This window comes from Thermobia domestica, chromosome 1, assembly GCF_964235325.1.
Source record: "Thermobia domestica chromosome 1, izTheDome1.hap1.1, whole genome shotgun sequence".
NCBI classification, from domain to species: domain Eukaryota; kingdom Metazoa; phylum Arthropoda; class Insecta; order Zygentoma; family Lepismatidae; genus Thermobia; species Thermobia domestica.
In genome coordinates this window covers 154,170,555-154,183,914 of record NC_137454.1, presented here as the reverse complement: position 1 = coordinate 154,183,914, position 13,360 = coordinate 154,170,555, and the positions used below count along the sequence as shown (strand labels likewise).

The 13,360-nt window shown below is 33.4% G+C and overlaps 1 protein-coding gene across 3 annotated transcripts in view; it reads left to right on the top strand.

The window, feature by feature from the left end:
• The window catches only part of LOC145690148 (uncharacterized), a 135,058-nt gene that overhangs the window by 79,932 nt on the left and 41,766 nt on the right, over positions 1–13,360 (top strand). For 2 of the 3 annotated variants that reach the window (XM_081764759.1, XM_081764776.1), the window contains one exon: positions 1,035–1,211. The exons of the other annotated variant lie outside the window; for it this stretch is intronic. In XM_081764759.1, coding sequence (XP_081620885.1) covers positions 1,035–1,211 — 177 coding nt within the window. The remainder of the gene's footprint in view (positions 1–1,034; positions 1,212–13,360) is intronic. 3 annotated transcript variants of the gene reach the window in all.

Here is a 13,360-nt window from a genome sequence, read left to right as displayed (position 1 = left end):
TTTCGCACTTTCGAGCAAGAGATACAGAAACTGTATTTAGGCACTTTTCAACGAACTTTAAAATTTCGTTACTCAATTCTCTATGTCTGTGTGTTATTTGCGAATTTTTCATTTTTGAGTCCTCCATTCGATAGAGCATCAAAAACTATCTAAAAAAGTGATGAAATTTTTCGCGTCACACTTACCGTTACTGAGATATTGGCCATAAAGTTCGGATTTCGGGAGATTTAAGGAACCATATCTCGGGAACGTTAAATCATAAAGAAATGATATCTTGCGAATTTTTCAATTTTGAACCCTCCATTTTGAGCATGTGTCTTCGTAAATCAACATGTCGTAGAAAGTTTTAACAGAACTCGTAAACAAAGCATGTAGAAAAAATTTAGTACTTACAAGAATTGTTTAATGAATGTAATAATAAAATACATAGAACAATTGGTATAAAGCCTGTAGAAGTTAATAGGAAAATTTAATTCTTTTTAAGTTCGTTCTGGCAATGCTCTTGGAGCATTTTCAACTGTTTATATATGTTGGTGGATCTATAACCATTTAATAATACACCTTAAAAATCATGTTTGAGTGAGATACGATACTTCGGTTTTGGTTTTTCAGATAAGAAGTGGATAAGTGGATCTATCACATCTGCACATTGACTTGACCGTGGTACATGTTTCCAAAATATTACTTTTATTTTTCTTTCAGTAATAATATATGGGTTCTACATTAAACTCCAGACAGATAAACTTCTTACTTATTGTTCCTTTCGTTTCTTTAATACCACGATAAGACGTGGAATATTGACGAAGTGATTAAGCGCTCGTTTTTACGCATCCAAAGATTTAGATGGAACTTCCAATGTTTGTGCTCAAGAAGATGCATAAGTATGTGTCTACTTAGCGTTTTATATTCATTAATATAAATTGATAGAGTTTTCCTTGCCACCGCATAAAACAAAAATGTTATCATGTAAAGCACATTTATTTTATATAAGCATTGAGTTCTGTCGCTGATACTTGCTGCTTTCAATTTTTCAGATAATGGGATTTTCAGTTGTGAGCGGCAGGTGTTCGGTACTAGTGATGACGAAGAAGTGCGTGTCGACCTTTTCCATTTGCTCTTGACAAACTCTGTTAATGCAGGCTCTCCTCTCATAGCGAAAAGTGTGTTTCTGGAATTGTTAGATATTCAAGTAAATGTCAGCCATCCCATTGGTAAGTTTCTCTTTCTTTTTTTTCTTTCTTTTTTTTTTAATAATAGCATGCCTATTAATGTTACCTTGGGCTTCACTGTATTGTGTTTTTAGTATAGACATCATCTTGAATAGTTAGTCTTTTATTTTCGTATTGAAATGAAGTGTTTAGATATTCTTTAAAGAAATAAATTAAAAAACTCGTAGAAAATAAAGTATTTTTAAGTTATATTTCTTGTCATATCGTAAATTATGTCACACATTTGAAGTGAATTGCCGGTGAAAATGATAAGACAATTGGAATACCTGTAACAATTTAAAAAGACATTTATTGGGACTCAATAGATATTATAGTATTGGAAATATCCGCTGCTTTCTTTAACGCAAACTCGCAGTCTTCCGGAGATTTCTGTATTAGGACACTATAATTCTATTCGTCATTGCTCATACCAATTTTCTTTCTTTCTTTTGTGTGTTTATTCATTAAACATTCATTTATTTTTCTTCTTTCTTTAATTTTTTCTTTACACTTTCATTCATTCATCTTTCTTTTTTCATTCATTCATTTTCTTTTTCATTATTTATTTTTCTTCCATTCATTCATTCTTTTCTTTTCTATTCTACAAGGGTGGTTTAAACATGTGAGACATCCTGTAAGTGTATGGTTCGACCGCACAAAATCCGAAATGGTTATTGTGGGTGGAGCCAAAGTTTTTGGTAACATGACTAAATTGGTCACCTTTTTGAAATCCGCTATCTTGATTCATAGTCCGATTTTTAATGGAAAAGTGTCTTGCAATATATCGATTGATACCAATAAAAACTCAGAAAAACGATGGTAGCATTAGATCTTACATGAAAGTAAGAGTGTGACCTTGGGGAAGGAAGGCTCCTGGTATAGTGCGGATGTGAAGGACAGGGTTCAGTGGACCATTCTCCATTGAGAGCACCCTGAATAACCCAGAATATAAGTAACTATTGAACCAGATTATTGTTTCAATTGTTTTTGGCCGATTGGTAATTTCCCCAGTTCTTTCAACAAGATGGCGCCTGAACTACTGCAGTGCGGGAGTGCCTGCAAATGAATTTCTCTGGAACGTGCATCAAGTCGTCAGGGACTGCTTCATTGCCCTCAATATTCCCACGACCTCACATTATTGGATTGTTTAGCACCTACATTGATTGACTTATAACGGGAGATATTTTGGGCACGTAATGTAAGTCTTTCTCCTCAAGTGTTTCTCCAGAAAATCTCGATTATCAATCGGACCGTCGCGTTCAGATAAGATCTAATGCTGCAGTCGTTCTCGTGAGTGTTTGTTGTCAGTCGATACATTTATTTAAATAAAAATATCATTTTTGTAATTCGTTTGATTTAAGTAGATTTTAAGATTTAAATCATTTGTACTTGATTAAAAGAAAACGGATTAAAATTAAAGTTGTTACTTTACGTAACTGACAGATGCAGAGCTTTCAAATTTATTTATTAAGTGGTTTTAGAATAAAGCAAATTAAGTTTTTCCTGATATTTATGTTATGTTTTCTGCAAGATGTTTGTCATACGAGGCAGTTACTCAATAGTAGTACAATATCGTTCACCCAACATCTAAGGCGGGGCGGTCACCGTGATCTTGCAAATTCAGTTCACAGTGGTTAGACCAAAGAATGATAATGTGTGGCAATCTTAACTTTTCTTTTTAAGTGTCTTAGTCAGTAAACAACTAAAATAATATATGCAGTGTAGAATGTTATCATTTCGCAAACTGCAAAAAAATTGCATTTCTTTACACAGCGAGTATATAGCCATTTTCAAATGTTTTGTTTGTAAATTTAATACAGTTTTAATACTTCTTTCGTCATAACTTTCTCTTCATGAATGTCAGTATCTTTGCTTTAAAATTGTAAAATTATTCCAGATAAACTTCACAACAGTAATGTAGTACATGAATATAAATATTTGATTTCAAGTTACCTGCACTCAGTATAACAAAGATAATAGCACAATATATAAGATATTTTAGAACTAAGGTGTATCTAATTAAGAATTGCTTCTTTTTAAATAATTTTCGTTCTGTTTGTTAACTTTTTAAATATTTTAAACTTTTCTCTCAGTTTATTAACAACTAGCTGAAACCTCCGTTCTTAGCACGGGAATAAATTTATGGCAGATATTTGAAAGATATATTCGAACACCGTTTTTCATCCCCTTGGGTCGAATCGAATAGAAATGAAATAGTAAACCAAGCTTGACCCAAGTATAACCTATCTTCAAACATTAATTTAAAATTGAGCAGCGTTATTGTTCGCAAAATAATTATCTTCCCGTGCTAATCTTAGGAAAGAATATTTCAGAGTGTAGAACTAATGATAAACACCTAGTCAACCCAGTACTAAGTTTAAAAGTTCATTTTAAACAAGGGTGGATTGATTTAAGTCAGTCTGATTTAAATCACTTTATTTTTTAAATAAAAATTGTTGATTTAAATCAAATTCCGAAATAAATTAATTTAAAGTGAAAATAAGTAAAAACCAGCTTTTGGTGTGTTATTTCAATTATGAAAGACAATCATAATACATTAAGATGCAAATGTATGTACAGCACAATATGAAAACGAGTGTTTCATGCAGAGGATGATTAGGGAAAAATCCCGTTTTGAACGGGTAACGGAGGAATTCTGCTTTCTTATCTTCGTAACAATATTACGAATTTTATATACAAAGCCGGCTTTTTAGAGTAAAAACGGAAATTTTGTCTTTTTCATTTTCATGATTTTTCTATCTAAATAGCTTTCTTATAGTATACTCTATAGTTAAACAAGATTTCGTGACATAAATGCCATATTTCCCTCTAGAATTCACCATCATGATGGATGGAGCACATGTTTTATGAATTAAACATTAAGTACGTAATATTTGAGAGCAATTTTAGAGGCTATATAGCTTTATTTTAACTTATGAGTTATCGACATTTTTTTTTTTTCTTCTTCAGATCATTTCGTTTTTAGTTATTCGTATTTCATTTCTTAGAGCTTAGTACTCTAGTTTCTAACACATAGTTAAACTTATGTTTTTCAATATATTCGTCAGAGCATATTTCCACATTTCTGTTATACTGTAGCTGTGTAATGATGTAGCAATAATCTTCCGGATGCAACCTTGAATACCATTTTATACAAATAATCAGTACGGATTTAGAAAAGTGTTTTGGGAGGGCTTTTTCTTATTAATGGTTAGTTTTTCTATAAAAATGCGTGATTTTCATTTGAGGGGAGCTTAAAGTTTATGAGTAAAGACATAACTAAATTTTCGTTTGTTTTAGAAATTCCGTAATTTCGGAGAACAGGCTTCAGTCCGAAAGACACCCCCACCCTAACCCCTTTCGCAAATCCGTCATTGCTGGTAATTAGTAATAACAACAATTTAAAACATAAATGAAATCAACCAGAAATCACAGTACACGTACTATCTCTACATTCACAGATGGAATTATGAACTTTTGTCGGAATGGTCGAATGCGGGACTGAATCCCTGATTTCCCAATAGAAGCGGAAAAGCTAACCACTCATATTTGTTGTGCTTGACTTAAATGTGTTTCGTAGTTTTTTTTTTTTTTTAATTATTTTTTTTTTAATGGAAAGTTCCGTAATGACATGTTGAATTCTTGTTAAAAATTCAGAGACCTTCAGGACTGGGTAAACCGTGATGGTGGTTATATATTCCAGAGCCTTGAAAACCAAACGCTCAGATAAACGGTATTATGCATATGATCCATGAACAGAAAATTCAGTACTTTTCGGACTCTAAACAGGGACAGTCTGTGCATTACAGAATTTGGGACTTTACCGATTTTGCAGGTCCGAAGTACCTGATAGGTGGTAACAGATTATTACGTACGTAATAAATGAATAGGAAATACATTTTCAACATTTCAAAGAAGTTTCTGTAGGGGTAGCAAAGGCGGAAGCAAGAGGTGCATTAACAAATTAGGTGATTTTTGAGCGTCCCATACAAAGATTGCATTTTTTTTTCAGTCTTTTAAAGTAATACGTTGAATTGTAATAAAACGATGATTATTTTTCATTGTTACTCTAGTACGAATATTTATGAAAGTCTCGGAAGTCAGACATTATAAACTTACAGGCTATAACAGATTGACGAGGGAATGATAAGTATTTATTTATTTATTTAACAATCACCAGATGCAGCTCAGAGGCTATTTTATACTGGATATCTAACAACATGGAAAGGATTTGGGAAGGTATTGGCCAGGGCCTGTTTTAGTAGGTACCATCCCGGCATTTGCCTGGTAGGACTGAGAGAAACACAGGAAAACTGCAGTCAGGTTGGCAGAGTTCGAAAAAACCCGGGCTTTTTTGAAAAAGCCCAACCCACCTGGGCCCATATGGTTTTTTTCGGGTATTTTCGGGTTTAATTGGGTTTTTTCGGGTTTAATCGGTTTTTTTCGAAATATTTCAATGTCTTTGGGGTAAAAGTATTAAAATATGATTTATATTTCAAGACTGTCATTGTCACAACTTGAAGCAAATTTCCACTCACTGCTGTTTTGAAAAAATGGCCGCCATTTTGAAATTTTACGCCTAGAAAATCTATACATCAAATTTAGCATATCTCGTGCTTCCACCGTCAAAATTTCAACTTAAAAGACTGAAAATTGCGCTTCGTAGACTCGCTGTTTTGAAAAAATGGCCGTCATTTTGATATTTACGTTGGTATGCCACCAAAATCTATACAGGAAATTTAGAGTGTCTCGTGCTTGTACTCTGAAAATTTTAACTTAAAAAGCCGAAAGTTGTATTCTGTAGTGTATGTGGTAGAGGCAAACAAACGAGTTGAGTTGATTTTGTGTTTAACGACCCTTTCAGCAGCGAGGCTATATGAGACGGGACCTACTGATTAACGTGGAGTCCGAACCACATGAGCTCCATCCGGGAAGCAAACCCGAGTTCCACGCTGAAGACGCGTACACCAACCACATAGCCATGAAGGAGCTCGGCAGACAAACGAACAAATGTAGATCAAATCATCCAGAAGCCTGACTGACGTTCGCCAAATATGAATACCAAAAGGGGTCTATTAATTTAAAACAAAGATACAATTCATGTTGTATAAAATAAATAAATAAATGTTTTAAAATGTCTTATATGAAATTAACATCTTCCAGCGTAAATAAACCTGCCATATTTTCTCCATGAGAATACGGGACACCTCAGATTCCCCCCCCCCCCCAACTTTCCAACACAATGCAATGAACTGTAGTCTGGTTATGAACGAAAGTATAATAAGCCGCGGTGGCTTAGTGGTAGATCGTTCACCTCTAGTGCATGGAGTTCCTAGTTCGATTCCAGTTCGCGCCAAGTGAGCTTTATGGTGAACAAACACCTCGTGCGTGGGTTTTCTCGGGATTGTCACGTTTTCTCCCACTTTCTTCATTCCGTCATTTCATTCATTTCTCATCATCACCGTCACCTTGAGCATAGCAGGCATAAGCGTGAGACTAAAACTAAACGATTTCATTTTATTTAATTTTATTTTATTTTTTCAAGAATATAATAGGCGAAAGTTCACTAAGCAGCAGCTGCTTTTCTCTGTTCGTGCCCTGCAATTAATTGTACAGACTGAAGATGCCTAAAAACTTAAGATATGCTATAAAAATGTTTTACAGGAAAACAATATGCATATTATTTAAATCAGTGGTACAATCTACCTTCAATATTCTTCGCGCGTTTAGCAATATTTATTTACATGACTGTATTTGCCAAAATTACGTTCGTCAGTTTAATCTGATGAAAAGCGGATATTTCTCCTTGTGTCGTGTGTAATTGTCAGGACCAGATTTATATTTTTCTAAGACCTGGACCAAAGCACAATTCTGTGCCCCTAGCCTCTGAAAAAGATTATAATTCTTGTTAACTTATCTAATATGTTGCTGGAGAAAAGGTCAGTCATATTCCCTGTGTTCGTAAATGTAGAAACACTCAAAGCCATCTTTTTTTCATCTTTTTCTTTTTTTTTTCTTTCTTTTTTTTAATATTCCGGAGAGTATCCGAGTTTCCATCAAGTGCAATGGAAAAAGTAGCATTGCAAATTTCGCTCGCTATCAAGTCGAACAGGGTGATGTAGTAACTTCCTCGAAACTGCTACATGCAACAGCGTACTGTTCATTCACTAACTACAGGATTCTCAGCCATTGTCAGAATTTTTTGTTTTTCACTTTTCCAGTGCTCATAATGGTCTGGTTTCTTGTAAATAATTGAAAAATGACCAAAACCACACGAAAAAGTGACCAAATAGTGACCAAAAACACACGGAAAAGTAACCAAAATATCATCATGCCCCTTTTTTATCTGTCAATTTTTCCATCACCTCTCTCTTTCTTTGTTGTTTTGTTTCATCTTTTCTTCTTTACTTCTTCTCTTTGAGCTTCCTTCTTTCTTAGGTTTTCTAAATATGCTTTCTAGTTATGGTAAACAGACTTAGCAGATGTAAGAAATTTCTGAGTAAGTGGAAACAGTTCTGGGCTACTTCCGAATTTTTTCATCCCAGACATTATATTTAACTTATCATTGAGATTTCTCAAAGCCATGAAATATTCAAATTCATACCTACTCTTAAGAAGAACATACAAGAAGCATAATGAAATTTCATGACTTTTTCTTTACCAAATCATAAAATTTCGTAACACTCTCAAGAGTGAATTTGGGTGCGAATTAGGCCGAATTTTCATTTATGCGATAGAAGTGTGGTTTGCATGCGATTTGATAGCGTCTACAGCCGACCATAGACAATTTTGGTGGTAAATTTTGACGTTTTATAGAACAAAATTTTCCAATCTGTACTTACATTTGTACAGATAAAAAAATCGTGATCGATAGCACCCCGATAACACAAGACGAACCACACAAATACACACACACAACGTTGAGCGGAGCGTTAACTATTACGAGAAAAAACTAAAAAGACTATTATGATAGAAGAAAGAATAGACACAGAAGGGTTCTCAACCCCACCTTGAGAGCTTAAGCATCCACCAACCACCCACTGTGCTTTAGAAAGAATAAAAGCTGAAGTGAGAATAAACCTAACTGTTTAACATGTGTCAGCAAATACTGAAGCTTTCAAAAGAGTAATGAGTAACAAGTTTCTGGCTTTTTCCATTTACTTTTATAATATTTTTCTTAGAAAACTGCCAATGCAAAACGTAAATCACACGAAAAAGTAACTTTACCTCCCAAAAAAGTAACTTTTAGTAACAAATTTTAAAAAAAGTAACTTTTAGTGACCAACGAAAAAAAAGTAACTTTTATTTTAAAAAAGTGACTCGCTATGAGCCCTGCTTTTCAAATAAACTGATATTGATAGCAGAAATGGAACGGAGTTAAAATACGGGACATTTCCCTGTCCCGACTAAATTTACGGGGACGCGGGACACTTGGACCCAAAAATGGGACTGTCCCGTTTTTTACGTGACGTATGGCAGGCTTAAGCGTAAAATAAATATTTTTATTGTTGAAGAATTCATTTCCGACCCTTCTGCGTTTAATTCGGGAATTTTCCGAGCACTTCTTTCACGGGGTGCACATCAAAACTTCCACTAGTACGGAAATTTGAACTCAGCACTTGAAATAGTAAGCGTTACATAGTCTTCGGAACCCCGAGCATTAAGCTTCTTAAATTTGACAAGAATTTTTACGGTATTGCTGGTGTTGATTTTACAGAATGCTTATTTGAAGAGTAGCAACAAATGACTGAACTAAACTGTTATTGTTGGAAAACCAAATTTTAGTTGAAGAAACTTATGTTTTACATCAAAGGTAAGAAATAATACTAATAGTTTTACTAATATATTTACATATGTACTATTAGTACCGGCACCTATGAGTGATAATGTCCCTCGGTGTCACGAAGTCGACGAGCACACTATTCACGGAAAATATTTTCTAAAATACAAAATTGCTTATTTTACTTCAAATGAGCTAAGGAAAGTCTAAAATCTGACAAAAACACTTACAATGTGATCACCTTAGTTGTACCAATCTATACCTTAGTTGTACCTTAGTTATACTAACAAATAGGTCAAAAACCCAGGTGGGTTTTAAAGTGGGTTTTTAGAAAGTGGGTCCAACCCGAAAAAACCCACCGGGTTTTTTCGGGCTGGGCCCACTTGGGCAAACCCTGCAGGTTGGTCGGCAGCGGGAATCGAACCCATGACCTCCCGAACGCGAAGCCAACGTTGTACCACTTGAGCCACTTGATATACGTAATGAACAAAGAAAAGAACATGTTATTTTTGAGAAGGCTACGGCGTCGAAACTTAAATTTGTTTTGTGCGTTTGTTCAGTAAATATATTATTATCTTCCCGATGTATTATTTGTTTGAACTCTCACACATAGTACAATAAATTCTGTATGTCATGTAACAGTTTTTCCTTGATTTGTATTTTTAATTCATAATAAAAAATTTTGCTTATAATGCATATGAAAGTTAAAACTTAACTGCAACTTATTATATACATGGATTAATTTTTTGGGATTCATAATAAAAATGTGTTAAGAATTAAAATTGTTTGAAATATGTTTTCGAAATTCATGTTTATTTTCGAGGTTTTGTATTATTATCTTCACCCACTACCACTTAAATGAGTTTTTGTATTGTAGAGAAGCAAAACAAAACCTGCTTTATCAATTTAAAGCAGAATTTGGAAAAAAGCCCAAACTTTCCCAAGCGAAGCAGAAAAAACCGAGCCCCCCCTCCCCCAAGAAAAAGAAGACTTTTTTTCCGAACCCTTGCATCTCGATTTGGGATTGAAATGAGAACGACTGGCAATTAATTCAAAATTCAAGCCCAATACTTTCATCACTTAAATGGCATAATTAACATTTAATATTAATTCCTAATGTTTTATCTTCAGAGAAGAAAGATTTGATTTAAATCAAAAAAATCGATTTAAATAAAAAAAAATCAGCAAAAATGATTAAAAAAAAAAAGAAATCATGATTTTTTTTCCACCCTGTTTTAAACAGTTCAACTGTTTTGAGTTACTTCTGTCTTCTGTCTGAGATACTCAGTTTTAGTCAGCTCTTTTTACTTCTTTAGGATACGCACTTCAATGAAAATAGCATGGTAAAAACTCAGATCAAGTGAAGTGCTATATTCAAAAATTCATTTCAAGTAATTCATCTGATTTTCCATGTTAAACAGTGATGTTATTTTTATATAGTAAAACCTCTTTAGCTAAATTGAACAGAATCTGCAAAAATTTTCGTTAAAATTAGGTTTCCGGTTAACAAAGATATATATATATATATATATATATATATATATATATATATATATATATATATATATATATATATATATATATATATATATATATATATATATATATATATATATATCATTTTCGATTTCCGAATTTCTTTGCTCCCAACCCCTAAATTGGTTCTATGTCGGACCAAATTAATCTGTGAAAAAAAAAAAAAAAAAAAAAGGCTCAATCGAAGAATATTTAACCGACCCCCAAGCGACCTAAACATCTGCATGCATTTACAATGTATAGTATATGGCAAAAGTTTGTAATAAACTCTTGTAACTTAAAAATGGCTGAGGGAAAGGAATCATATCTTGGATAGAGGTTGTAGAAGTAGATCCATACCTGATACTGAGTAGTGACCGAGATGAGGCATATCTTTACGTTCACCATCTTGGATTCGGGCACAACATTTTAAATAGAAATGACCTCGTATGATATATCATTTTGAGGTAGCTTTTGACGACAAACAGACGTCTGCCTTTATTTTCCAGTTATTTCTGAACAGTAATAATTATCAACTATGGAAAATAAAAGCTCCGAAGTAGTAAAACTTAATATTCTGTGAGTTTATATCTCTGTACGGGCTGCAGATTTATAAGATTGTTGAATAGTTTCCCTTATTTGAATTAAACCATAAAGTAAAGAAAGAAATGCACATGCCCATCTACTTGGAAAGAAGATATGAACTTTCAAGGTGGGTTGAATACATTGAAAAACATTGTGGTGGTGAATGATGTTGCAGAGAGAGGTGTGAAACTGATACAAGAATACGGGAACATTTTAACAAAGGACGAAAAAGAGAAACAATACATATTGCAGATAGTCAGTGAATACAGAAAAAAGTATCCAGATGCTACAAAAATTGGCTTAATGATGCAGTAGAATTTGGCTAGTTATCCACAGCCTTCAGCTTTCTTTTAATATCACTTTAAACATTCATTATATTATTTATATAATTTCATTTCATATAAATAATTTCAATATAGGCTGGTATGTATTTCGACGGGATGTAATTATATAACAACATATATAATTATTTCCTTGTTAAATGTATGTAATAGTTTATTAATATTTCAGTAACCTATAAAGAAAAAAACAATACTGAAAGATAATAAACTATTATTTCAAAGCTAAAAGAATTAAATGACCAGAGATAAGTTGAAAATATAGGAAGATGTGTTTTTATAATGAAAGGTTACCCAAAAACGATGTCACAAAACATCATTTCCATTTAAATTTTTGGGTCCGAATACAAAATGGCGGACTTCAAAATGGCCGCCATCATGCTATTTGGTCCCTTTCCCTTCAGCCGCTTTAAAGTAAGAAGGGTTTATTCCAGACTTTTCCTATATATTAACATATTGGATATGCATTCAAACTTTAGGTCGCTTGGGGGTCGGTTAAATATTCTTCGATTGAGCCCTTTTTTTTTTTTTTTTCATGGATAAATTGGGTCCAACATGGAACCAATTTAGGGGTTGGGAGCAAAGAAATTCGGAAAAAAAAATTTTGCCATGTAATTAAGGACCACCCTAATATATATATATATATATATATATATATATATATATATATATGCTTTAAAAATGCCGATGTAATGAATATATTGAGATAAAATAAGTTGCTGTACATCCTTTATTCAATTTACAGTATAATATTATTACTACGAACTAATGCACACAAAACTTAACAATGAAGGGAAGTAATAGTGTACACACGTTAACTTTATTTTATAATAGTCAAGGAGGGATTTCTGTATATCAATTGCTTGGCTACTCAACTTTCCACTCTCCACAAACACTTTAGCCTGAGAAACAACACCAAATATATCAATGTCATTTCAGTGTAAGGCAGTGTGTTACATTTCCTTCAATCTCTTGATACTATTTTGATAAGTCTTTAGCCTACACCTTTCTTCCAACTCGATGTCATACTCCTCTTCCTACACTTTATTTTTTCCAATCAAATTTTCCGTATAATTCTCAATTGAGGCATCAATATGCGGTGTGTCATTTTCGGTTTCACATCACTGTTTGTTTCACTGATACGTAGTGTATTGTATATCCCTGCTCTTTAATAGAACGTCTAAACGTTCCTTTCCGGAACTTGAAATTTTCCGTTGAAAGGTTTATTTTGATTCCTGTTATCCATGTAACACAGTTTCCGTTTAATAAAGAGCATTTAACATATATTTCATTCCTAATTTCCTGGGACCGATAAATGTTTCCGAGTAAGACAAATTTCCATTTAGTAAGGAGTCCATTGAAGACAGATTTCACTGTATATTGTGAAAAACATTATAGAAATTGCCTGCCCCCACACACACATCTTAGAAAAGTGGAATTTTCTAAAACGCTGGGGCACGTGTTCGCTTATTATATTTCTCATAAGAAGTTTATGTACATAGTTTCATCTTCCGAAAGTGGTGGGCTTGTAAGATACTTTATTTGTGGTATACGTTTTAAAAACCTTCCCCACTTAATAGACGGATTTATGAAAGTGACATGATAAAATCCTGGCTCGAGCCAAGTGTTATGTTCAAAAATTTATTTCAAACGGTTAAGCTGTTTTCTTCTGATGATGAGATAGACAACATCGATTTGAATGTGGAGAAAAGTATAGAAATTTCCCCCTTCTTCCATTAGAACCGGAATTTTCAAAAACGTTGTGACACATAGCAGTTTATTTTTAACATTGAGCTTATATACAGATTTCATCTTCCTAACTTAAGAGGTTCCTAAGAACTAATTTTGTCATAAATTTTAAACCCCTCTCCCTTAGAATATGCAACACTTCCAGTTCCCTAGATATGCCCCCCTGCTACTATTTTTGGTTTCCT